At 39.3% G+C, this 25,492-nt stretch overlaps 1 protein-coding gene across 1 annotated transcript in view; it reads left to right on the forward strand.

Moving 5' to 3' along the window:
• rab6ba (RAB6B, member RAS oncogene family a) overlaps positions 1–25,492 on the forward strand; it is a 47,567-nt gene that overhangs the window by 19,676 nt on the left and 2,399 nt on the right. Inside the window, exons 2-7 of the mRNA XM_026305441.1 lie at positions 2,495–2,553; positions 11,289–11,342; positions 11,762–11,867; positions 12,934–13,045; positions 19,542–19,635; positions 20,945–21,011. Of these exons, the coding sequence (XP_026161226.1) occupies positions 2,495–2,553; positions 11,289–11,342; positions 11,762–11,867; positions 12,934–13,045; positions 19,542–19,635; positions 20,945–21,011 (492 nt within the window). The remainder of the gene's footprint in view (positions 1–2,494; positions 2,554–11,288; positions 11,343–11,761; positions 11,868–12,933; positions 13,046–19,541; positions 19,636–20,944; positions 21,012–25,492) is intronic.

Here is a 25,492-nt window from a genome sequence, read left to right on the forward strand (position 1 = left end):
AGGATAGATCATGGGCAAAGATAGATGACTCTTTGATAAATTAGCATCAGATCATTAGCGTAATCAGTAGCTGCACATCAGATCCTGCCTTGCAGACATGAAACCAAGTGAGGGCACAGACACATGTAATTAGTCTGCCTGATTAAATCTCTTTCTGTAAACAATTGAAGCTCTGTGTCCATTTGATAAACTGTGACTTAATGACAGATTATGTTTATCGAGTGAGCCTGTGCCTGCAAAATTTGAATGCTCTGTTACAATACATGGGTAATGGTTTTAAAATCCACAAATATTTCAAAGCAACGAATGTGAAATGGCGGCTGCACAGAAATACGTTGCGTGTTGCGCTTAGTTGTATTTCTTGAATAGATTTAGGTTTTCAGGCAGGAGTCAATAAGATGAAAGGTTCAGAAGCCGCTCAGTGTTGAGTGACCAACTGGACTTAACCTATGTTGGATATGCACCAGTGGAGTTAGAGGGATATAAGTTACCAAGTGTCAGTCAACCTTTTGTACTGCTGCTCAATAGATATAAGAAGAGGGTATGATTTGTTTTGCTTTGATTAAGTCCCCTCATTAATAAAATCATTGAGGAAAATATGTGAAAACCATATATGCCATCAATGAATAAGTCAACCAGCCTTCTTTTTTAAGTAAGTCTGGTGTAATATGCCTTTTATTATTCTATTGAAATGAAATTTGGTGTTTTCTAGTCATCTGTCCATACATGCCACCATAACACACCTGTATTAATGATTCTTGGCAGTGAATTCAGTGAATACTTTTGCCACAGAGCATCAGATCATTAGTTCAAAGCATCCAGTCTAATGGTTGAGTATGTTTGGAAACATAGGATCTAACATTTTAAGTAACAGATTGACAACAAAGAATAATCTGACTGACAACTAAGTATTGGTACTTTTGTCAATGTTGTTTTATAGCAGTAAATATTCAGAACTTGGGCATAAACTGTTGGTTAGGGTTGATAACACGTGGCCACATTATCCAAATTATATTCCCAGCTGGGGAGCCATTTTATACCTCTCTTTCTCTTTCTCTGCCCTTTTTTCTTGTTTCTCCCTGGAGGGTAAAAATAAAGGTAGCATGTAAGAAACTGTGGTGTATTTCCTCGCCACCATGAGATTTTCAGCCCTGACGACACAGACACACACACACATACCTGGCAGTTCAATGTCTTTATTTAGGACTATTTTCAAATTATTACTGTTATGGAATTCAGCTGGCAACCCCTCCTTAGACACAGTTTCCCTTTGTTTGCCGCCTGGTGCGGCCCATGCCACTTGCACATACCTCTCTGGTTTTGTCTGTCTGGACCCCCCAGGAGCGGTAACTGCAGGTTGCGTCTTCCCTGCCATCATCCTTGATGACAGCTGAGGCTTCATTGGGTCGTTTCCACGGCCACCTGCTTTGTCCTCTCGGGCACTTTCCATCTCTCTCTGCCACCCATCCAGTGGCTGGGCCGAACTCATGTCTGCTCTTTCCAGCTGCCGGCCGCCTCACATCCACACTCTCCAGCTGCCAGCCATCATCTTGCTATAAGACGCCGCAACTGACTGCCCATGATGAACCCTGGCCGCCAACTCCTCCCATTAAATTGCCAGTTCATCACAGGAAAATCAGCCTCATCTGTGGCAATTGAGTTAAGATGGTGACTCAAAATCCACAACTAAAAAGGCAAAATCAAAATTCAGTCAAAACCATTGTCATTAAGAGTTTAACACTCAAAAGCTCAGCTGCTTCATCACGACTGTTTTAGGGGTTTGACCAGACTAGGTTCACAATGGACTGGAAACATAATCAAATAACCTCACAGCTGTCATCCCACTTTGGTTGAAATGCTGCCACACTGTGATTGGTGCATAGAAACACATATATTCAGGTATTTCCCACTGGGAAATAACCAGATCTTTTTCCCAGTTTGGGCAGTAACAGTGTTTTCATGTAGGTCACCAATGCCATAAGTAAGAAGATGACTGAAAGAACTGGTTTTCATGCCTGTGAAAGCCATCTGATGTGTTAAACTATCAGTCTGTCAATCTGCCATCCAGTTTTAGTGCTATTAAGGTGAGAGACAAACATAAATGTCAACAAAACATACTGTAAGGTCTCAGAGGAAAGTGTTTGATCTTGGTTGTTTAAGTTTTCCCTTGGGTTTCCTATCATTCTTTAAAGTATCTTTGCATCTCAACCTCTGTATCCACATTTTTTGAAATATTAAATGGGAAATGTAGGTGTTTTGGGAACACAAAATGAGCCTGGTAACAGCAGCACTGTAATTACATCTGGATTCTGATGCCACTGCTGACTTCCTGGTTACCTCTACACACAGTAATGAGCTCCCTGGGCAGCAGTGACAGCCATGGCAGATACCATCACTACCAATCCCACTATTAGATTCACTGAGTGTCTGAATGCAACAAGACAAGGCCTCTTGTCTCTCCGTTAACATATTCTGTCTTTTTCTTCTCTTGCAGTTGGAAAGACGTCCCTGATCACACGGTTCATGTATGACAGCTTTGACAACACATATCAGGTGGGTGCTACTGCAGTGCTACTACATCACTGAGGAAGTAAGATCATTGTCCTTAATGATCAACTTTGCTACTGTTGACCAGTCACACTTTGCTCTGCCTGTCATCTGTACATAAATCAAAGACATAGACTGTACTTACGGTAAAATAATTAAGGCTTACTAGCATAACAATAAAAATGAATTCACAAGAAATAGCAGTTTTTGTGTGTGGATGTAAAATGAGGATGTTACAGCCAAAATGGATGTTTAAAGAGACACCTTTTGAACTGAACAACATCAAGAGCACTGTGTGCCCTCAGGCAATAACCATTTCTAACCTTGTTCCGCAAAGCAGCCTAATCTCACTTGTCATCCTAAAAACAGGATATTGCTTATGCAGCCGCAGCATTTATAGAGGCCTTTGCAAGCATCTGCAGACATGCAAAAGACCTTTAAATAAAATCTGCAGTATTATTGCTTCATAAGCAGAAAGTATCTACTTATATAGTAATAAAAAAGGAATTAAAAATAAATCTCACAAAGCTGTTCCACCCTCTTTCTCATATAGTGTAGACTGTGTATGTGTGTGTCTTTTGGCTCACTCGGGCTTGTTATTAAGGGAGCGTACAGTATTATTAGTGTGTGTGAATTGTGTGAATAACCATAAGCTGATTAGCTAAAGAAGTACTGAAATACCTTCAGTTTATGAGAACATTGAAGGTGAAGAAAGCTCAAGGTAACTTTGGCTTCATAAAAATTTAAGCAAGAAATTCAGCTTAATCTGTCTCTGAGTATCAAGAAGGACAAGCACCAAAATCCAATGTAGAAACTGATACTGTCAGATGTTGATAGTCCTCACCTAAGAACAAACAGGGTAGGTGTAGAAGACACTTTCGTTGCACTATAAAACTTCCAGCAGCAGCTCATCAGCATAGCACAAAACCTATACAAAAGGGGGTAAGTAATGACAATTTTATGGGGTGAGGGTTATGTACCGGACTGTTACATGGCTGTGACTTAGTAGCGATTTTATCATCCAACTCTGACAGAAAACAAAAAAGCAGATTTCCTAAAATGTTCTTTTGCTTTGGGAGATTTGCAGAGCACTAGATGGAGAGTTGTACGTGGTCAAAAATAGTTTTGTACTTGTATTCAAGAACCCCCAACCCCGGCCCAAAAAAGGAGGGGAGGGGAAAACAAGCCATTATTCTTACTTTTCTCATTAAAGTACTGTGCTATGCTGTAATGAGATTTGGACAGCTCATGGTGTGTGGATTAACTTGTCTGTGTTAGTGCTGCGATGCTGTGCTGTTGCTGCTCTATCCTCTTATATTCCTACATTCATAAGATGTAAAAAGACGACAGAGTCAAGTATTTCACACTGACTGGTAGGGCTAATATTTTTTGTGTTGTAAGCTGCTCTGTCTCCATGATTGATAAATGCTTCTTCAAACACTTGATTGTCAGAAATTGCTGTGTAATGGGCTTATATTTGAGGAAGGTCAGCTGTGGATGTAACAATGTGGAGTTATTATCGTACAGATTTACCTAATACACTGTCATTGTCTTAAAGGTACTGATTCTTTTTAAAAGTGGGATGTTTTTTCTGGATGGTTAGCTGATACAGTGGAGCACTGCCTCCATATTTTTTTGAGTCTGTAATCGATTGATTGTGCCTTAACACTGAAATTAACAAATAAGGAATTGTTTCCAATTCAGTAATCTATTTCAGAAATTTTCAAACTTGGGAGGTTTGCCTCGCCAGAGAGCTGTGCCACAGTTGAGAATGGAGTGCACATGGAGAGACATGAGGCCAAGATATTGTGGTGAAAGGCCAGGTGCATGCTGTTGTTCCGAACAAAATTGGAACATAGTGATTGGAGATTGGGCCATTCACCAATACTGTTAGACCTCCAGCAGTGGCTGCACCAAAATTCATGGAGGAAATTAAGGTACTTCAAAAACAATTACTGCATAATTCCAGCAATTTGCCTCAAAAAACTATTTTGACAACTAAGTTAAATCCAAACACAGGGCCATGATGCAAATATTTCAGGTTAGGTTCACCGATGTCTGTGGCAGGTAAATGTCAATAAAACTACTTAAAAATGTTAGTTCCAATCCAGTAGTGTGCAATATGTTATGACTGTAGTGGGGTTAATATCTTTCTAAATAAGGCGTAATACGTGAATAGTAAATGTGACACAATCGTTTACTGCATCATTTCGGAGAGCAGCACGCTCCTAAGTACCATTACCCAATGTGAATGTGGGCATCTGCAGTCTGTCTCACTCCAAGGCCACCACTGTAACTCACAGCCTGCATGCAGCGGGATAAATTACGGCTTTGAAATCTTACAACCGTCAAAGTCAGCACTAAGTGCAGTCATTCTGAGAAGCAAAGGCGAACCTGGTTTTCTAGACAAATGGCTGTCTACAGCAGTCTCATGTTGATGAGGCCTGGAGGGACAGAGAGCTCTCCTCACCCTCACGTTTTCAGCCATGTCTTCCCATTTTAAGTGGGCAGACAGCATGTTAGGCAGACAGATGCCAGACAGATAGCATCTGCTTATTTAATAATATCCCCATATGCTGCTTAATGTCAGTCTCTGCACCACGCTATTGCAATGGCCTGTGCACCAAATGATAACAGCAGCCAGGGAGGAATATAACAGTCAGATGGTTATTTTATTTGTGTATAAAACAAAGTAATTTGAATCCTCCACTTATCCCTGTGTTCACAAAAACAACCTCTTCAATGCTCTCTCACACTCACCTTCTTGTTTTTGTTACAGAGTGGATTAATAATTATGTTATGGCCATAGATCAGAGTAAAAGCTCAATCTCTACTAAATGTATGTTTTGTTTTGTTTTTTTAAAATTAGTACTGTGTGTGTTTGTGTTTGCATGCATGTGTGCGCGCATGTTAATGCTACTTCATCTCTTCCCTGGCTCAGTGACAGGTAGGGCTGTAAATGATTTTGCAGTCTTTTTCTAGCTCAACTCCCAAGACCTTTGAGTATTAATTAAAATGCTGCATGCATTAGCTCAGGTTGAGTGTTTATGCTGCTACACAGAGGGGAGGCAAGATTTGCCCAGCGAGAGTGAAAATACTCTATGAATGTGAGCCTGCAGGAGACATCTGTCCTGATGGGAAGATTTATGAAGTGTCATGCTTTCCAGGCTTACATATCACCACATGTTTTTTTTAATGTACATCACGCTTTTAGATTTAAGCAGATCCAGTTCAATGCTGTGAAGGCAGAGTAGCAGTATACTTAGAGACCAAGGGTCATCAGAAAGATGAAAAGTGTGGTAGTGGCTTTAGTTAACAGGGGGATGTGAGTGAGGCGAGCCGGATTTGCTGCTTCTGAAGCAGCAGAGTCCAATCAAGCAGCCACCCAGCCGAGAGAGACAGAGGCAGGGCGTCCTCACTGCCTGGCAGCACATGCTGAGGGGCTCAAGAGGCCTCCAGAGGCAGAACGCTTTTGTCAGCTTTGGTGGAGCTGTCAGTCAGGCCTGGCCACCAGGCTGTGACTGCATCTGTCTGCTCTGCCTGAATACTCAGCTACTTAGTGTAGTATCTGGTGAAGCTGATGTACTGAACATAAAAAAACAACAAAAAAAAATTCTGTATAAAAAATATATGGAATTCAGCCTCTTTGAATCATATTTCAGTATTTCAGCAAAATGTTCTACATTAACAGTACCGTACAACATTATTTCCATATTTAGGTAGACACACAAGTATTTTGATAATTGCTAATGTTTTTATCAGGAATGCCAGAAATTCAGTCAAGCTGTACAGTGACTCCGTAAATGTGAGGATTTTCTTGTTCTATATATTATGCAATTGTTAATTGGCTATTTTGGGGTTTAAATTGTAATTAAATTAATGTTGCATAGGGATAGCAATCTACCCATGCAATTGTGACACGATTAATGTGAGTTAAATAGACTAGTTATGAATGTCAACTGGCACTACTGATGTATGTGTTATTGTTATGGTCTGCAAATGTTACAAAATGCAACCTGCTGCTTCTAAAGAAATTCTGAATTATTTCCTCTTTGATGGGTGGTATAATTCACATTAATCAGACTGGTTAGCTGACAAATAAAACTCAGTTTGTAAATGCCAGTATCCTCACTGTGACTCAAGGTCTGTTGATTTATCAGTGTCCCTGCCAGATTGAGGACCTTAAAAGTCCTAATGGTTACAGCGATGGGGGAGAAACTATTCATATTCTCTTTACTTGTGTAAAAGCAGAAATTCAACATTGAAAATTACTTCAGATATATTTGATGTTCACGTTCTAGTTTGCATTAAACTGTAATTGTGGTCATTTATCATAACCTCTAGGTGTAATGAACTGGAAGAAGATGGGCAAATCGGCAGTGCTCTGTGGCATCTGTTTCACTGGTACATTTCTCCACAGGATTACATGGTTGTTATTTGGAATAAAAGCTATTCCAGTAAATTGCCACATTAATGATGGAGAAAATTGCTATATAGATATGAAAGGTTTTTCTTATTGTAATAAACTCACAAAGAATTATCACCCCTCTCTGCACGTCCCTTAAGCTCTTCAATTTTCAGATCATTGTTTTCAACTCTAAATGAATGCTTATATCACCCTGTATCTGCTGGATATGTAGATAAGCAAGAAACAAATTCCCCATGTCAACTTTAAGCTTTTAAGTATTTCATTAATCTGACTGCTTTCAACAGAAAGTGACAAACATCCCTTATCCTGATTATACTTCAGGGCTAATCCATTACTACAGTAGTGTACCCACTACTAGGACACTGTTGTTTTCAGTCATCCTATTCTTTCTTTTCTCTGGGTAACTACAGTTACAATCTAAAAGTAGAAGTAGGTAAATACAGTGGGTACGGAAAGTATTCAGACCCCTTTAAATGTTTCACTCTTTGTGTCATTGCAGCCATTTGCCAAAATCAAAAAAGTTCATTTTATTTCTTATTAATGTACACTCAGCACCCCATCTTGACAGAAAAAAACAGAAATGTAGAAATTTTTGCAAATTTGTTAAAAAAGAAAAACTGAAATATCACATGGTCATAAGTATTCAGACCCTGTGCTCTGCATTGAGTAGAAGCACCCTTTTGAGCTAGTACAGCCATGAGTCTTCTTGGGAATGATGCAACAAGTTTTTCACACCTGGATTTGGGGATCCTCTGCCATTCTTCCATTCAGATCCTCTCCAGTTCTGTCTGGTTGGATGGTGAACGTTGGTGGACAGCCATTTTCAGGTCTCTCCAGAGATGCTCAATTGGGTTTAGGTCAGGGCTCTAGCTGGGCCAGTCAAGAACGGTCACAGAGTTGTTCCGAAGCCACTGCTTTGTTATTTTAACTGTGTGCTTAGGGTCATTGTCCTGTTCAAAGGTGAACCTTCGGCCCAGTCTGAGGCACTGAGCACTCTGGAAGAGGTTTTCTTCCAGGATATCTCTGTACTTGGCCGCATTCATCTTTCCTTCAATGCAACCAGCCGTCCTGTCCCTGCAGCTGAAAAACACCCCCACAACATGATGCTCCCACCACCATGTTTCACTGTAGGGATTGTATTGGGCAGGTGATGAGCAGTGCCTGGTTTTCTCCACACATACCGCTTAGAATTAACGCCAAAAAGTTCAATCTTGGTCTCATCAGACCAGAGAATCATATTTGTCATAGTCTGGGAGTACTTCATGTGTTTTTTGGCAAACTCTATGCGGGCTTTCATGTGTCTTACACTGAGGAGAGGCTTCCATCGGGCCACTCTGCCATAATGCCCCGACTGGTGGAGGGCTGCAGTGATAGTTGACTTTGTGGAACTTTCTCCCATCTCCCTACTGCATCTCTGGAGCTCAGCCACAGTGATCTTTGGGTTCTTCTTTACCTCTCTCACCAAGGCTCTTTTCCCACGATTGCTCAGTTTGGCTGGACGGCCAGGTCTAGGAAGAGTTCTGGTCGTCCCAAACTTTTTCCATTTGAGGATTATGGAGGCCACTGGGCTCTTAGGAACCTTTAGTGCTGCAGAAATTCTTTTGTAACCTTGGCCAGATCTGTGCCTTGCCACAATTCTGTCTCTGAGCTCCTTGGGCAGTTCCTTCGACCTCATGATTCTCATTTGCTCTGACATGCACTGTGAGCTGTAAGGTCTTATATAGACAGGTGTGTGCCTTTCCTAATCAAGTCCAATCAGTTTAATTAAACACAGCTGGACTCCAATGAAGGAGCAGAACCATCTCAAGAAGGATCAGAAGAAATGGACAGCATGTGAGTTAAATATGAGTGTCACTGCAAAGGGTCTGAATACTTATGACCATGTGATATTTCAGTTTTACTTTTTTAATAAATTTGCAAAAATTTCTACATATCTGTTTTTTTCTGTCAAGATGGGGTGCTGAGTGTAGATTAATGAGAAATAAAATGAACTTTTTTGATTTTGGCAAATGGCTGCAATGACACAAAGAGTGAAAAATTTAAAGGGGTCTGAATACTTTCCGTACCCACTGTATGTTGAGTTTGACTAAATATACTTTGCAGTCAAACACTGTACATGTGTTTTAAAAGCTTTCCTTATCTCACTTTGTAGTTTCACAGTTATTGTATTTGCAATATATACACATATGTGATAAATAAATGAAAAATATTTATTTGCAAATGCAGTTCAATGCTGTTTATTGTGTTTACATATGCAGAGAAAAGACAAGTTAAGTTATTAATACTAGTTTTGATGATTTTAGTTTGTTCATTTAGTAACATAGAGTACCCTTGAATAATCCTGGCTTGATCATAGTAATTTTGTTTGCAATACCTGGATTTTCCTGTGACTTGTCTAAAACTCTCTTTAGGACACAGCAGTAAAAGTTGATTACTCTTAAACTGTCTCCTGAGGTCTTCATCAAAAACTCAAATCAAAATCAACTTATTTAATGATGATTTTGCATGTTAAAAATATCTTAAAGATATATTCAAGTTAAAAAGTCCAAAATACCTTTAAAGTAATAGGAATAAAGTTCAAGTAAAATTCCTCAGCTCTGTTAAAAGCATTTTGTGCCTCAGTCACTGACAATGAGCAAAAGAGCCACAGTCTGTCTTCCAACAATGTGCACTCTTTAAAAATTTAGAAGAAATATTAATAATTTCTGGTGATCTAATCTGTTCATGTATAGCTGTCTGTGTGGGATACTATATTTAAACCTGAGGCCAGAAAAAGCCGACAGCATCTCTGCGGTCCCCAAAGAAAAACTGTGATCATCAGTTTCATATTCAAGAGTTTTTAACTTTCTTCAACCTATTATGTGAGTAATTTTTGATTTTGTCAGGTGATTCAAAGCGTTTTAATTTCAGTTAATTTTATGTTTGTCAGTTATCAATGATCACTTTTACCAAATATTTCCCTTTAACCTGTAGACAATCTTTTTAAAAACCCTGTGACGCTGATTATTTTTAGCCTATCAGTGCTTGATCTGAGTGAATATAAAGGAAGAGTATAAATGACATCCTGTCTTCATGCCAGACTCTGAGTTAGTCCGCTGTGGTAGCTGGCATCGCCAAGGAAACCAGTGCGTGATCAAGCTGCTGATGCCCAGTTCTGTCAAAGTGGGTAGTGGGCACCCTGCTGAATTGCCTAACATAGACATACACAACAGATCCACCCACCTGCTTACTCACATATGGTTTGAATGTATCATAATGTGTCTTGGTACAGATAAATACTCTGAAATTGTATCAAAGTACTCTTTGAACCTATCGTTCAGTGGCAGTAAGTTCTCCAGCCAGCCAGTACTGCAGATTACATCTGGGGTCATATGGGCTGTATCACACAACTGGGGGATACTTTATAACCATGGGTCAGTCCAGCTGCAGCTTTTACCACCCATGTGCCCTCACATGTAATTGAAAGTCTTTCACACCATATAAAAATATTTAGGGTGCATGCTGTCCAAAGAAATATTATCAAGACTGGAAAACACTCGAAGTTACTGCTGTTACCAAATACCATGGTGCTATCATTCAATTTCAGTGCACAGTAATGTTGATCTTTATATTAAGCAATCTTTGTTTGAATTTAATATCCATGTCTATAATGAGCAGGTCTGGTGGGTAACACGGATTTCTACATTTTGATTTGTCTGAGCCAGTGTGCCTGATGGTATTATGGCAGGCAGCAAAGTAGAAAGCCATGGGCCTGGCTGTGGAAGGTAAACATGGCTAGAAGAGGGAACACAGTGCCATCTGCCTTATGACACAATAGGAGAATGATTAGATTGCCGTTATAAATGGAAAAAGTGGACTGGTATGGGTCTTCATTGCATAAAACCATACAACAGTGCATATACAACATGTTGAAACAATGCAGTTCTGATAATAGAAGTGGACTGGTTTCACACAAATAGTTGACGTACTGTAACCTGCTCCAGTTTAAAGATAGACTGAATCAAAAGATAATATAAAAACTGGCCTCAACATTTGATGCAGAGCTGAATCATTATACAATAAGCTTCACATAGGCTTCTTTTTACACTGCTGTTTTTTTGTATTGCATTATATTCCTTATTTTCATTATCCCCATAGAAAAGCATTATGTGATATGATCAGGGCTGCAGTGAACTATGGATCTTACAGCAATCTTTCCTCCTCTTTGTCTTCTGTATCTTCCATTATTCAGTTCTTTAATAAATGATACTACTGGCTTTTCATGGTATTTACAGTGATGTTGATCCATGGATGTCTTCTTTCCCTAAACCAGGCTACAATTGGAATCGACTTCCTGTCGAAAACCATGTACTTGGAAGATCGAACGGTAAGATGCTCAGTTACAGCTTTATAATGTCATGACAAAGATGTTAAATGTCTGGGATGGGTCAACGGTGCAGTAACTGTTTCTCTGAGAGAAAAACACAGTGTTTGTCTGTTTATTCATATGGCAATGTCATGCATGCATTTAGACCTACTGACAGTAAGCTATCCTTGTAGCATATGATACTGAAACCTATGTGCACGTCTTTATTGTAGGGAATCTTACATACAGCAGCATGACCTTGAAGGTGTCAGCATGAGGACTCCATTTACAGTATATAAATAATGCCTTTATGTGAATCTTGTGTGTGCTGTGCATGTGTTGTGTAAGCCTGTGTGTGTCTGGCGGGAGCCTACTGTTTCCAGGCTCTCTGACTTTCTGAATAATCTCAGCCTCCTCAGCTTTCTCTCTCTGAACCCCAGGTAAGGTTGCAGCTCTGGGACACAGCGGGACAAGAGCGCTTCAGGAGCCTCATCCCCAGCTATATACGGGACTCCACTGTGGCTGTGGTGGTCTACGACATTACAAGTCAGTGTCTCTCCAAACAAATTTTTCTGACATTTGATGACATTTGAATTTTTTCTGTTATAGGTGCATTTTTTTTGACAAGAGTGAGCTAATCGGTCTTTCACTATAAAGATTCTTGGTCAAAAGCTTGAACTGAAACAGTGTGACAAATGGATTTCCCAGAGTCGATGTCCAAGATGAAATTTCACAAATATCAAATGTCATCTTAATATTTTCAAAATTGGATCCTCTGAGCAATGGGATCAGACTTATCACATTAACCTCCCCTTAGTCAAATCATTGTAAGATCCAGTAACCATGACTGAAAGAAAACGTACATTAGATATCTACATTGCATTAGTTCAATCTTATTTTAATCCTCAGCAGATGAATGTAATATGGTAACCAATGATTTACTACAGATGAAACCTCTTGCCACATTTACACCAATGTGTATTAATATTTATTGTCCTTATTTGATAAATTAAATAATACTAATTAAAAAAAACATTGATTAGCATCTTCCAAAACCCTTCTGTATTTTCATCTTGAAATAGACATAAGGTCTGTCTCATCAAAATCCCAGTCCAAGAATACGACGACCCTTCTGGTCTGCATGCCAACATGCCTGTATACTGAATGAATGTGTCAAGGTCAATGTGATTTATTAAGAACCTGAATATGCTACAGAGCTAGGAATGTACTGTGTAACATGGATTTATTATGTACAGTTTTTTCACTACTGTGAAAACTGTTACATTAAGACCTTAATTTGTAAGATCTTTTATATGTATAAAATTTTCATATGACCCACCATGTGAAATTTTCTCCAAATACTATGCTAAATGGTGTCTTATTTTTGAATAATAATTGTGATTAGTAATGTTCAGTTTATTTTATAATTCTCACTGGTAAAAAATAGTGCCAGCGTGCTGTATCAAGCATTATTTAAATATCCAGGTGACATGCTAATAGTTTTGTTAAAAGCAGTAACAGTAGGTGATGTGCTGGCATATTGAATGTTGCTGCAGTTGTACAAACAGCATTTTTAATTTGACTCCGCTTTGTTTCCCCTCTTTCTCGACAGACGTGAATTCATTCCAGCAGACGTCAAAGTGGATTGACGACGTGAGAACAGAGAGAGGAAGTGATGTGATCATTATGCTTGTTGGCAATAAAACAGACCTGGCAGATAAAAGGTACGTACTGTAGTTACTACTGAAGCTGACTCTTAACTTTTGGACTTGTGTCACATTTTGTCTTTTAGTCAGCATTTCCTTTTATGTCTTAACACCATGGCAACCATGATGTGCAAAACCTGATAAAAACAACAGGCTGACTCCACAGGCTGCCCCTGCAGATGATTTGGAGTGTCTTGCTGAATTAGTCATTATATTAATATTTTACCAAATTATTTTAATATTAATACCACATCAGTGTGAAAACAGGTATGAGATAGTAGTATTTGTTATGTAATATAGCAAAAATCTCATTGAATGCACATATTAGCATAACTGCTCATATTTGGTATTATTGTAGTGACTGTGATGGGACATGAGGGGACTCAGCTGCTTCTTATTATAAGGAGTTCCTTTCAGACCACTTCCTTTGAAATGAGAAAATTATTGCTGGCTTGGGGAAATTATTCAGTGATTTATTCCCTTGTGACACTTGAGCAATCATTAAGTGTAGGCACAAGGGAATTATGTATACTGTATGAGAATTATGTATACTATGTATGTGCGCATATAGCTGTATTAAGGAGAGGTGATGAAATGCTGATGAGACAGGATGTTTAATACAGCTGCTAAGGAATGTGAGATTAATCTGAGGCGGGGATGCAGACAGAAATGTCAAAATTAAATGACATGAAGCAGAAATATATAGTGCTCAAAGAAGAATAAAAAATAAAGGGTAAAATGAACCGTGAAATTACTTCTGTCTTGGTGTCAAACTACATTAATGGTGCATATGTACAAAAGCTTTGCTGGAGATAGATTTCAGATGTAAAGTAAGGAGTAAAATGTGAAAACAAAATGACCCCTCCAATAATGTGGCTGATCTTTTCTAAAGTTTCTTCTTTTTTAATGTAAATGTCTTTTCTCTGATGCCCTTTAGAAGCAGATAAAATTAAGCCAATCCACTTTACATTTATTTTCTTCTCAACTTGTTTGGATATATGGAATTTTTTTTGGTGGGTGCATTGAGGGTATGATTTTTTTTTTTTTTTTTTTTTTTTTTTTTTAACCAAAATGGTGTTTTCTTTCTTGCAAAATACATCTTTTATGTTTTGAAAAATTAACCTTCATCAACTTTACGGTTCTTCTATAATAAACATCTATTTCACGCATGTAGTGTTTTCCATATTAGACACAGTGCACGCCTATTTTTGTGTACTCAATATACAGAGTATATTTTGTCATTTGTAGCACATTTCCAAGTTGAAGTTAGAAGGCTGACAAATAAATGATGTGGACCATTAACCCATTTTCTCATCTGTATTATTGCTGTTGTGCCGTCTTAATCAGAGTCCTCTGGGACGTTGTGAAAGCAAGCCTGGACAGCTGTTTGGGTTGCTTTTGTGCTGGGAGAGACTTCTCAAATCCACACTTGGCTGAAACAGCTGACTTGGTGTGGTTGACTGATTTTAGTGCCAAAAACAGCTGTGATTTTGTGCTGTCTGGTGATTGGAGGTTTCCTTCCTTTTATAAAATCAGACTATTTCCCATTATCTGTCTACTTTTGCTACCTGTCAAATATGAAGCAATGGTCACCAGTCCATCACAGGGCCACATATAGACACACAAAGACAAACAACCACACACACTCACACTCACTCGTATGGGCAATTTAGAGTCACCATTCAATCTAACATGCATGTTTTTGGACTGTGGGAGGAAACCGGAGTACCCGGAGTAAACCCACGCAAGCACAGGGAGAACATGCAAACTCCACACATAGAAAGGCCGGGTTTCGAACCCACGACCTTCTTGCTGTGAGGCAACAGTGCTAACCACCCATTGTGCACCATTTTATTGTTATTGTTACAGTATTGGAGAAATGTCACGGATGTGCCACAAGCTGCAGAAAGAAATTCCCATTGGCACACTTGTGGAAACTGCTGGTGATGGCAGTTTTTTCCTGGACATATCTCACTGGATCTGTCAGTAAAAGCTTCACAGCTGCCATAACAGCAGAAAACAAAAGCTCTGGCTAAGACTGTGCATATATATGCATATATATACAGTGGGTACGGAAAGTATTCAGACCCCTTTAAATGTTTCACTCTTTGTGTCATTGCAGCCATTTGCCAAAATCAAAAAAGTTCATTTTATTTCTCATTAATGTACACTCAGCACCCCATCTTGACAGAAAAAAACTGAAATGTAGAAATTTTTGCAAATTTATTAAAAAAGAAAAACTGAAATATCACATGGTCATAAGTATTCAGACCCTGTGCTCAGTATTGAGTAGAAGCACCCTTTTGAGCTAGTACAGCCATGAGTCTTCTTGGGAATGATGCAACAGGTTTTTCACACCTGGATTTGGGGATCCTTTGCCATTCTTCCTTGCAGATCCTCTCCAGTTCTGTCAGGTTGGATGGTGAACGTTGGTGGACAGCCATTTTCAGGTCTCTCCAGAGATGCTCAATTGGGTTTAGGTCAGGGCTCTGGCTGGGCCAGTCAAGAACGGTCACAGAGTTGTTCTGAAGCCACTCCTTTGTTATTTTAGCTGTGTGCTTAGGGTCATTGTCCTGTTGAAAGGTGAACCTTCAGCCCAGTCTGAGGTCCTGAGCACTCTGGAAGAGGTTTTCTTCCAGGATATCTCTGTACTTGGCCGCATTCATCTTTCCTTCAATTGCAACCAGTCGTCCTGTCCCTGCTGCTGAAAAACACCCCCACAACATGATGCTCCCACCACCATGTTTCACTGTAGGGATTGTATTGGGCAGGTGATGAGCAGTGCCTGGTTTTCTCCACACATACCACTTAGAATTAACGCCAAAAAGTTCAATCTTGGTCTCATCAGACCAGAGAATCTTATTTCTCATAGTCTGGGAGTCCTTCATGTGTCTTTTGGCAAACTCTATGCGGGCTTTCATGTGTCTTGTACTTCCGTCGGGCCACTCTGCATCTCTGGAGCTCAGCCACAGTGATCTTTGGGTTCTTCTTTACCTCTCTCACCAAGGCACTTCTCCCACGATTGCTCAGTTTGGCTGGACGGCCAGGTCTAGGAAGAGTTCTGGTCGTCCCAAACTTTTTCCATTTGAGGATTATGGAGGCCACTGTGCTCTTAGGAACCTTGAGTGCTGCAGAAATTCTTTTGTAACCTTGGCCAGATCTGTGCCTTGCCACAATTCTGTCTCTGAGCTCCTTGGGCAGTTCCTTCGACCTCATGATTCTCATTTGCTCTGACATGCACTGTGAGCTGTAAGGTCCTATATAGACAGGTGTGTGCCTTTCCTAATCAAGTCCAATCAGTTTAATTAAACACAGCTGGACTCCAATGAAGGAGCAGAACCATCTCAAGGAGGATCAGAAGAAATGGACAGCATGTGAGTTAAATAGTGTCACTGCAAAGGGTCTGAATACTTATGACCATGTGATATTTCAGTTTTTCTTTTTTAATAAATTTGCAAAAATTTCTACATTTCTGTTTTTTTCTGTCAAGATGGGGTGCTGAGTGTACATTAATGAGAAATAAAAAGAACTTTTTTGATTTTGGCAAATGGCTGCAATGACACAAAGAGTGAAAAATTTAAAGGGGTCTGAATACTTTCCGTACCCACTGTATATATATATATATATATATACTCTGCACATATATGCATTTTACAATTCTTAAATGTATTCAGGAGCATTTTAAGACCCGATTAAATGAAGACTGAGCTGTATATATGTGAATGCTTTTATAGCATCTGCCATCTGTTTATCTCAATATATTGTGCTAGCTGAGCTATAACTCCGCGACTGGGGGTGTTGTTAAGTGAAATATACAGAACTTTTAAAATGGTGGCTTCCAGCAGAAGAGTGCTGAAAATCGTTTTACGTTTTCCCTTTTATTTATAGGTTATGTTAACTTCAAATTAGTTGGCTCTTAATGAGGTCTGTAAGTTAAAACCCTAATAAATGTTCCATGGTAAAGAAGTAAAGGGTATTTCCTGCATTAGCATTACCTCACCCTACTTTCCTAAATTACTTTGCTTAAAGGTGAATCACCTTCATTACTGCAGTTTTTTGGCCCAAAATCAGTGCAGAAAAATTACAATGAAATTTTAATGATTTTTCAATGACACTACCCTACAGCTTTTCAGTGCTCCACTTTCTAACTGCATTGTCTCAACCAATATGAGTCTTACACATTTCCCTTTTCTTTTTCCCACCTTTTCTTCTTTATTTATTACAGAGAAAATTGAGGTCAATCATAGTGATATTCCTAATGCAAATTTGGTTGGACACACCTGTGAATCTTTTAAATGCAAGATTAAATGCTGGTTGTGTTATGCTGGTTGTGTTATATGTACCCACTGACTGGCAGAGTTTCAGTAGCGATGGATGATCTGACATTAAATAATGTGGCTGACATTGAAAAATGAGGCAAGTCATCAGACATGTCAGTGTGAGGTTTTCTGTAGTTTACATGTTAAAGGTGTTTCTATATTGTGTGTGTAGCTGCATCTCTAAAAGGAGTCAATAATGCAGTTTTGTTGCATTGTCCTAGTCTACATCAACAACAAAACATCTACATTTACTTTTCACATCATTAAGAAGAAAGTAAAAATTCATGTGTATGGCATTACTGAGAAGTAGTGCAGTTTGATTTTTAGACATCCTGGAGGAGATCTGGGAATGCTTAGGAGAGTAAAAGTGTGGACAGTTACATAGTACAGTGCCCTCAAAGTCCTGCATGAAAGGAATCTTGCATTGTACACCACACAGTATCAGCTAAGTGGCTCGTGCTTTCGTGTTAAAATTAATGGAATTTGACTAAATACAATCCATCTCAATGATCTGGAGCCTCTGTGGGAGCTTGAGGTGATTTATCAAATATAAAATTTGTTGTCATGCTTTTTCTATTCTGCATAAGGTACACAAGCATAACACAAGTAATACAATATCCATGCAATCAATACTATGTTGAAGTAGCGATCAAAGCATAAGGTGACATTGACATATTGTCACCTTATAAAGTTGTTATGGTGAACAGAGTTGCCTATTTACACAGCCATCAGAACCAGAGCAACATTAGCAGCCATTTCAGTTGTGTTTAGGCCAACTGGCAAATGTAAATCCAATAATCACTCTTTAGTTCTACCAGTAATCCCAAGGGAAATATCTAGCTGGAGCTACCACCTATAGTAACTGCTCTACTGTGTTCACCAACAACTTGCTAATGCTTTCTGCTGGGCAGGTAGTGTGCAGTGGGTTTATCAGAGCTTTCTTGAAAAAGGCTGTTCCTGTTGCTGGGAAAGGATGGTGAAGAAAGCCTGGAGAGTGAACCAAAGCAATAAATTGCACACAATAAAACAAAACAATGAGCTGAAAGATGCTAAATTGCTCCGTAGACCTGAGGAGAGCAGCAGAGTCAAGTGATAATTCTCAGTGGGTTTGTCAAGCCAAGTGACAGCTGTCACATTACACAGTCATCTCATGCATTGTTAATATTAATAATCCGATTGCTGCGTCATTAATGAGCAATTAAATAGCGTGTGGGAAACAAAAAATTGTAGGCAGGATGATTTTAGTAGAGTTGACTGTGTTCGTCTTGACTTGGTAATGATTTTGGATAGTAATGGTACAGCTCCCTTAACACAAATGTTAAATAGATGTCATTGTTAGGAGCTTAAGTGAGAACCAGTGTCTCATATTTCTGGACCAAACTGCTCTGAAGCTACAAATGTTCTGCTACCAAGCATGAATATTGCTAAGCTGCCACATGTTGTGCATCCATTATGCAGTTTTCTTGCCAACAGCCTGTCTGATGATGAATAAACTGTGGTGTTGTTTAAGTTGGGACTCAGGCACAAGCGTGTAGAAATATCCACAGGAGCACAGGTGGTGTTATGTAAATACCTCTCCAGCTCTCACTGCTGAAATGTTGTTTTTTTTCCTAGCTTACAAAGACTTTATTTCTCTTTCTTCTGTTCAGTGATGCAAAGCCATTTAAGGAGACAAGGGTCATTTAATATAATGTTGCTGTGTTAACAGCTCAGTTTTTTTTTTTCTGTATTGAAGGAAACAAAGAAATAAGTAGACCGGCTGCATCATGGTTTTTGTTGAAGGCAGATGTTTTTAACAAATGGCTGTGCAGGCTGTAGAGTCAGCAGGACTGCACTGACTATTTGTTTTAATGGACACCTGACAATCTCTGTTTCACAGTGAGAGCCAAACAATCACTGCCAGATTCATTAAAATGCAGCGCAAATCAGCTGTTATTAATTTCTCACAGGACAATGTAATTAATCATTTTCAGTCATTAGCTAATTAAGTCTGCTGTGTCCCTCAGTAGCCTAGAATAAAAGGACATTCAGTTAGTGGGTTTACCGTGAGTTTTGTGTTGTATCTGCTTGTCGTTGTTGCATTTTAATATGTGAAAATCACCCTCTGATTGATGTCATCATACTGTAGATGGTGTATTATTATCTCTAATGTGTTAATCTGCAGTGATTTATTGACAGTTACCCTCTATCCACAGGCAAATCACAATTGAGGAAGGTGAACAGAGGGCTAAAGAGCTGAGCGTCATGTTCATAGAGACCAGTGCCAAAACAGGTTACAACGTCAAACAGGTGAGTGAGTTCAGAGAGAGTTTGGGATTTCCATATTATAAAACAACTTTATCAAAAATAATTTGTCATGCTATGGCTTGTTTGTCAACACTGTCTTCTTACAGTACATCTTAGTTGGTTCAACCCTAACCTGTGATCAACAAAGGCGCTTAAACGTGATTTCCATATTAGGGTTATTGCATGAACACTGTTACAAAAAGACCCATGAACACCACAGCACTACCATTTTTAGCGTGGGTCGAATGAGAGAACCCGGAGTTGAAGGCGAAGTCATTACATGAAAAAAAAAAAAAAAAACAAATATGGACAAACGTCAACATATTTTTCCCTAAATACTGAATAAAAAGATCACACCTAGTCTCAGTGTCAGGTATTTTCCAACACGGCAGTGATTCCAAACACACTGCAGAAATCAAAGAACAAAAAGTGAGGTTTTTTTTACATTGTTTTCATCATTGTTAGCTAGGTCTTGCTTCTTCCTCTCTGCTTGGCTGTGTTTCTTGGCATTACTGCCACCAGCTGTGGGTCAGTGATACACACACTGAAACTAGCAGCAGTAATATCTCTGAAATGCTTGCATGTGTGTGTACATAAGATACACAACATGAATCCTTTTTCAAAATATTGCTCTATGGCTGTAATAGCCAAAAACTTCACATGGTACCTTTAAGGGTCTCGTTTTACATACGAATACTGCAGTTACTGTAAATACTGTGAATACTGGTGATAGTATAGTATTTATTCCTTTGTATTTGCCATTATCAGCACCTCACCAAGACTAAACTGTGGCGTGCATTCCTAACATTTAAGTAACATTTAATTAGATAATGTTGGGGGGGGGGATTCAGAACAAAGGGGAGCACAGTCTGCCTCAACAACAGTCGTTTGTCTTGAAACAGCTGTTCGTTGATAAAAACAACAACCGTCTGTTGAGTCAATAAGCAGTTAGACGAAGGCAAGCTGTATTGTGTCTAGCAGTGAATGGTGTTGCTGGCAGGCGCCTCGCCTTTTCACCCTTTGGACAGAGTAGCCTATTCTTCACCTTCAACTTTCAACTTTAGGATTGTTGGCAGTAAGAACAAAATGACAGGATGGAACGTGGTGGCGTGAAACCTGCACAACAAAGGTCGCAGTCCTGCCTCTAAAGGCTGCAGTGTTCACGTTGTTCTGACCTGTCAACATTATCCACTGAGATGTCATGTCAGCAAATTCAAGTTTCAGTTCAATTATTTGACCATGTATAAGAATATCTAAATGTTAAAAGAATTGACAATTCCTGAGTTTGGTTCATATCATTATTTTTTTGCAGCTGTTTCGTCGCGTGGCAGCTGCTCTTCCAGGGATGGAAAGTATGCAAGAAACAAGCAAAGAAGGGAGTATCCTTTGACCGTTTTACATGTTACTTGTGTTGGGGAAAACTTCTTGTAATAGTCATGTTCAAATATTGCATGGTGAGAGGAAACATTTTAATTCTGATGAGATGGCATCTGTCATGTTTCACCTCTAAATTTAGAGTTTCATGAATGAACTCTTTATTCTGGCACATGTTTAAATAAGTGCCAGCTGCCTGTGTTTTCAGTGTGACATTCCTGCTAACTGTTTTTTAGCACTGGTGCCTGACGAATGCAGGTGGGAGCCTGTCTGTCAGAGAGTAGGCACCTGCAGTTTTGTCTGAGGTGGGCTGGCAGGTTTCCTCATTTAAACCAGTGATGGGAGTCTCAGCATGCAGCTATCAGTCAACCCATGCTGCTGCTGCTGCTGCTGCTGCTGCTGCTGCTGCAGCTGCACACAGCTCTCCTAACTGGCACCTCATATCTGCTGCTGTCAGCAGAGCATGTCACAGCTCCACCTGTGGCAGATTTGTCAGGGGATGCAGAACTTTTCCACTCCCATAAAGCTAAATTAGTTAAGTGAAACATTTAACATTTTATTCCTTTAGGAAGTCGCAACCAGTGCTGCGAATTTAATTGGAATATAACAATTACTGAGAGCATCTTTAGACATGATTTTATTTGCTTTGATTACATTTAAGAAGAGAATCTGTTCAATCTGTTTTCTATGGAGTCAACACGGAGCAGAGAAATGCACATTTATGTCTGATGTCAAAGGAGATGAATTCAGCAGCTGATGCAAATTTTAGCTGTAATTTTCATCAGGCTCTCTGGGTTCCTCTCAGACTCTAGCACTGATTTTTACATCTGTTAATATAGTGGATGTGAGTCACAATAACACAATCTTAGTTAGATGTGAAATTTTTCTGTCCAAGTAAAATAGTACAATTATACAAGACCTGGACCAAAACCCACTATTCTGGTTTAAAGAGGTATTTACGCACAATACATGGTTTGATTCTCAAAAACAACCTTTTTAACCTTACATTACCTTCAACAAAACTTTGGAGTGTAGCACGGAACAAGGACTGTGTATTTTGTCCACTATCTCTTCCGTTAAAATAGCATTAGGACGTGATCTCTTAATGGACAGGATGAATGATTAGAACAAACACATCCTGTTGCAATGTACAAATGGGCACTTGATAATTGTTTTAAGGCAGACTAGAAAACGTGCAGTTGCAACAGAGATGTAGTTTAGACAGAGCTAACGATGCTCTGGTGTAGGTACGCTTAGCCATGTATCATTTTAATCATCTTTTCAACATTACTTGTAAGTTGTGTATACTGTGTAATACTTGCTTCTGCCTGATTTCAATTCTGTTGTCCTGGAAATGTTGCCACTTGCAACCAAAACATAGTCTATGAATATTTTTCTGTGCAGATGCAGTAGCTCAACAACATTTAATGCTGCCACTGCTTCTCCTCCTGACAGCATCAATACACAAAGCAGGGTGTCATCTCTATGGTAACTGTGGATGAATTACGAAATTGCCTTTGATTTTAACCATGTGCATATAGCACTGTCATTACTCGGTCAGTGTGAATCTGTCTCACCATATGTGCTGATTAGTACTGCAACATTTATCTGCTGTAACTTCAACAGAAATCAGATGCTGACCTTGGTGTAGTGAAGGAATGCCTGCACGTGGACTCCCTGCGCACTACTGGTTATAACCATATTCGACATTTACAGCCAGCCGTTGAACCTTTTTACTTACAGCACGACCTCATTAGTAAACCCAGTCACCTAGCAGACCTCTGAGCTGTTGAAATCAGCCTTTTGCTTTTTTATTGCAGGCATCCATATTTCTTGGTTATAATGCATTACTTCCATTCAGCCAATTATCTTTATCTCTCCGTGGTTTTTTTTTTTTTTTCCATCTTAATGAGACGTAATGGATGTGGGTGTGAGCAGTGGGAGGTGGAGGTGTGGGGATGTGGGGATGGATGGCGGTTGATGACAGGTCCTCTGCAGCGCTGTGCCTCTGCTGACACTGTCACTTAATGGAACAGTTCCTGTTGTTATTGCATTGTAAAAAGTATTGATCTCACTGGGCGAGGGGCAAAAATAAGGCTTAGTCCTGTTCTAATACATACATGGTCTACATGCTGTATATAAGGCGTCAAAGTGCCTGTGGTATTGGTGACAGTGCATATAGGCATGGTGCACTGGATATTTACATTCTTTTTTATATTACTGAACAATTTATGGATTATAATATACAAGAATTTGAAGAATGAATGTGAAGAGGTAGGACATAGCTAACAATGTGATGTAAAAAGGAAATGTGTAGAGGCAGGAATACAGTCCTAGATTTGTTCATTTCAGTAGGCATTTAGATACCCTTTAACCCTCCATTGGTACGGACAGGTCATGCTAATTTATGGTGGATTTGAAGGCCTGTAAGGCACAGTCTACCGCTCCCTTTTTGAGAACCAGCCAGTGCCTTGTGACTGCATATTATCACTGCAGACAGAGAGTGGAGGGTGCTTGACCTACATCAAGTGCTGGGGTCAGCCATGTTAATAAGAGAGTCAGGAAGCAAAATTAATCAGAGCAGAGTCATGTTGACCAGAAAAGGGCAGCCAAAGTAAGGTGCAGCTCCAAGATTGTTTGAGAAAGTTGTGTTCACATGGTATTTTGGAGATTATTATGGAGACATTTGGTGAGAACTCTCTTCAGAACCTTGAAAAACAAAGCCTTATTTTTAGAGTATGTTGTCGGCGAAGCACGATCAAGTGCCAATGTGCATCAGCATGTGCATCACTTGATCCTGTGTTCTGGTCAAGCTAAAACATTACCATTGTATTTTCTGCATTAATCATTAAATACTTCTACAGACGATAGTGCTTCTCCTCCTAGACCCCACAGATTCACTCAAATATGCCTGTGTCAGTGTATGTCAGTTCCTGTGCTGTCTCTTGAATAACAATAAGGCACTCTCCCCAGATACCAGTAGGACAGCTACCAACTGGTATCTTTTAAATGTGTATTTGTAAAGCAAAATCAATAAATCTAATCAATATTTTTATATTAACAGTGGAGCAAATTCCTGTGTGTGATGTGAAAAGTATTGTAGGACAAACCAACAGAGAGCTAATGCACATCTCTGCGGTTCCTCTCAGCTCTACAGAACATTTTAGTCTTTTTTTTTTTTTTTTTCTTATTGTTTTGGTTTTGTGGTTTACTGCTTTTAGGCAACAGACAGATTTAGAAACTAACCTGTGAAGATAGTGGAGCATTTTTTACAGCATAGTGGAGCATAGCTAGATATTTTTTCAGAAAACAGGTTTGGAGCAAATGTATTAAAAGTACAGTCGCACAGTAACAGGACTCATTACGGACTGCTGTCAGAAAATGCTGTAGACTGTAGCTAAATACACACACACACACACACACACACACACAATCAGAGACGTAAAATATTCAGGCCTGATGCTGCTCATTTGTTTTGTTAATGCTGACTGCAGAGATAAGGCCTCCAGATTCCACTGATTCCAGGGAACCAAACCAAATTGGAGCACTCAAAAATAGGTTGCATTTAAAGACTACCCTTCATATGACTTCACTGCATACTATATAAAACACATATGACTACTGCATGTGGTCATCGTTTTGGTTTTGTGGTCCACATCTCCACTGCTTTGGTTCATTCTCAGTGCATCCGAAAGCTACAGTGGGGCTGTGTTCAAACTCACCTGCATAAATGTTGGCCACAGTTTTTGGTTTAAGGTTCCCTCCTTATACATGCATAACGTTTGAATAATAAGACAAAAATGAATAATGAATAAGAATAATAAAATGAATAGTAAGTAAGGGCATGCAGCTGCTGTGTAAACACATTTGCTGGCTGTAGTATACAGGAGCATCTACTGTAAACGCCATGACACAGTATTGTTTCTTATCGCTTGTGGATAGGTCTGCAGGTTTGACTGGGAATAACACCTTATCTGCACTGTGAAAAACACTCCAGAATCATTCCAACATACAGCAAACAACTCATTAACAAACCACTGGGTATCAGCTTAAATTGTAGCACTGCAGTGCCAGCATCCATTGTCAGTTTACTACCCCACTAATAATAGAGGATTCCCTGTTGAGCTGACTAACTTGCACATGTCAGAGGTTGTTTTTTTAGAATATTCATTTCCAGCACCTACTTCACAGAAAAACTGCATTTCTGTGGTAAGTTGTGTTGTTTATTGTTACATTAGAAGTATTTTGGCTGCATTTGGCCGAGTTATTGATGCCTGAGGTAGAATATAAATCAAGCCTTATAAAGTAGCATCATCTAGTGGTAGTAAAGTGGCACTACACCGTACCTGCATTAAAAGATACACTGTGGTTTGGTCTCTGAACACAACATGGTAGAAAATTACAGAAGGCTTCAGGCCTCCGCTTCCACTTTTAAAGTAGTATACAAGCTCACGGATCCTTTAAGATGCATGTAACTGATCCAAGT

Source organism: Mastacembelus armatus, chromosome 4, assembly GCF_900324485.2.
Source record: "Mastacembelus armatus chromosome 4, fMasArm1.2, whole genome shotgun sequence".
NCBI classification, from domain to species: domain Eukaryota; kingdom Metazoa; phylum Chordata; class Actinopteri; order Synbranchiformes; family Mastacembelidae; genus Mastacembelus; species Mastacembelus armatus.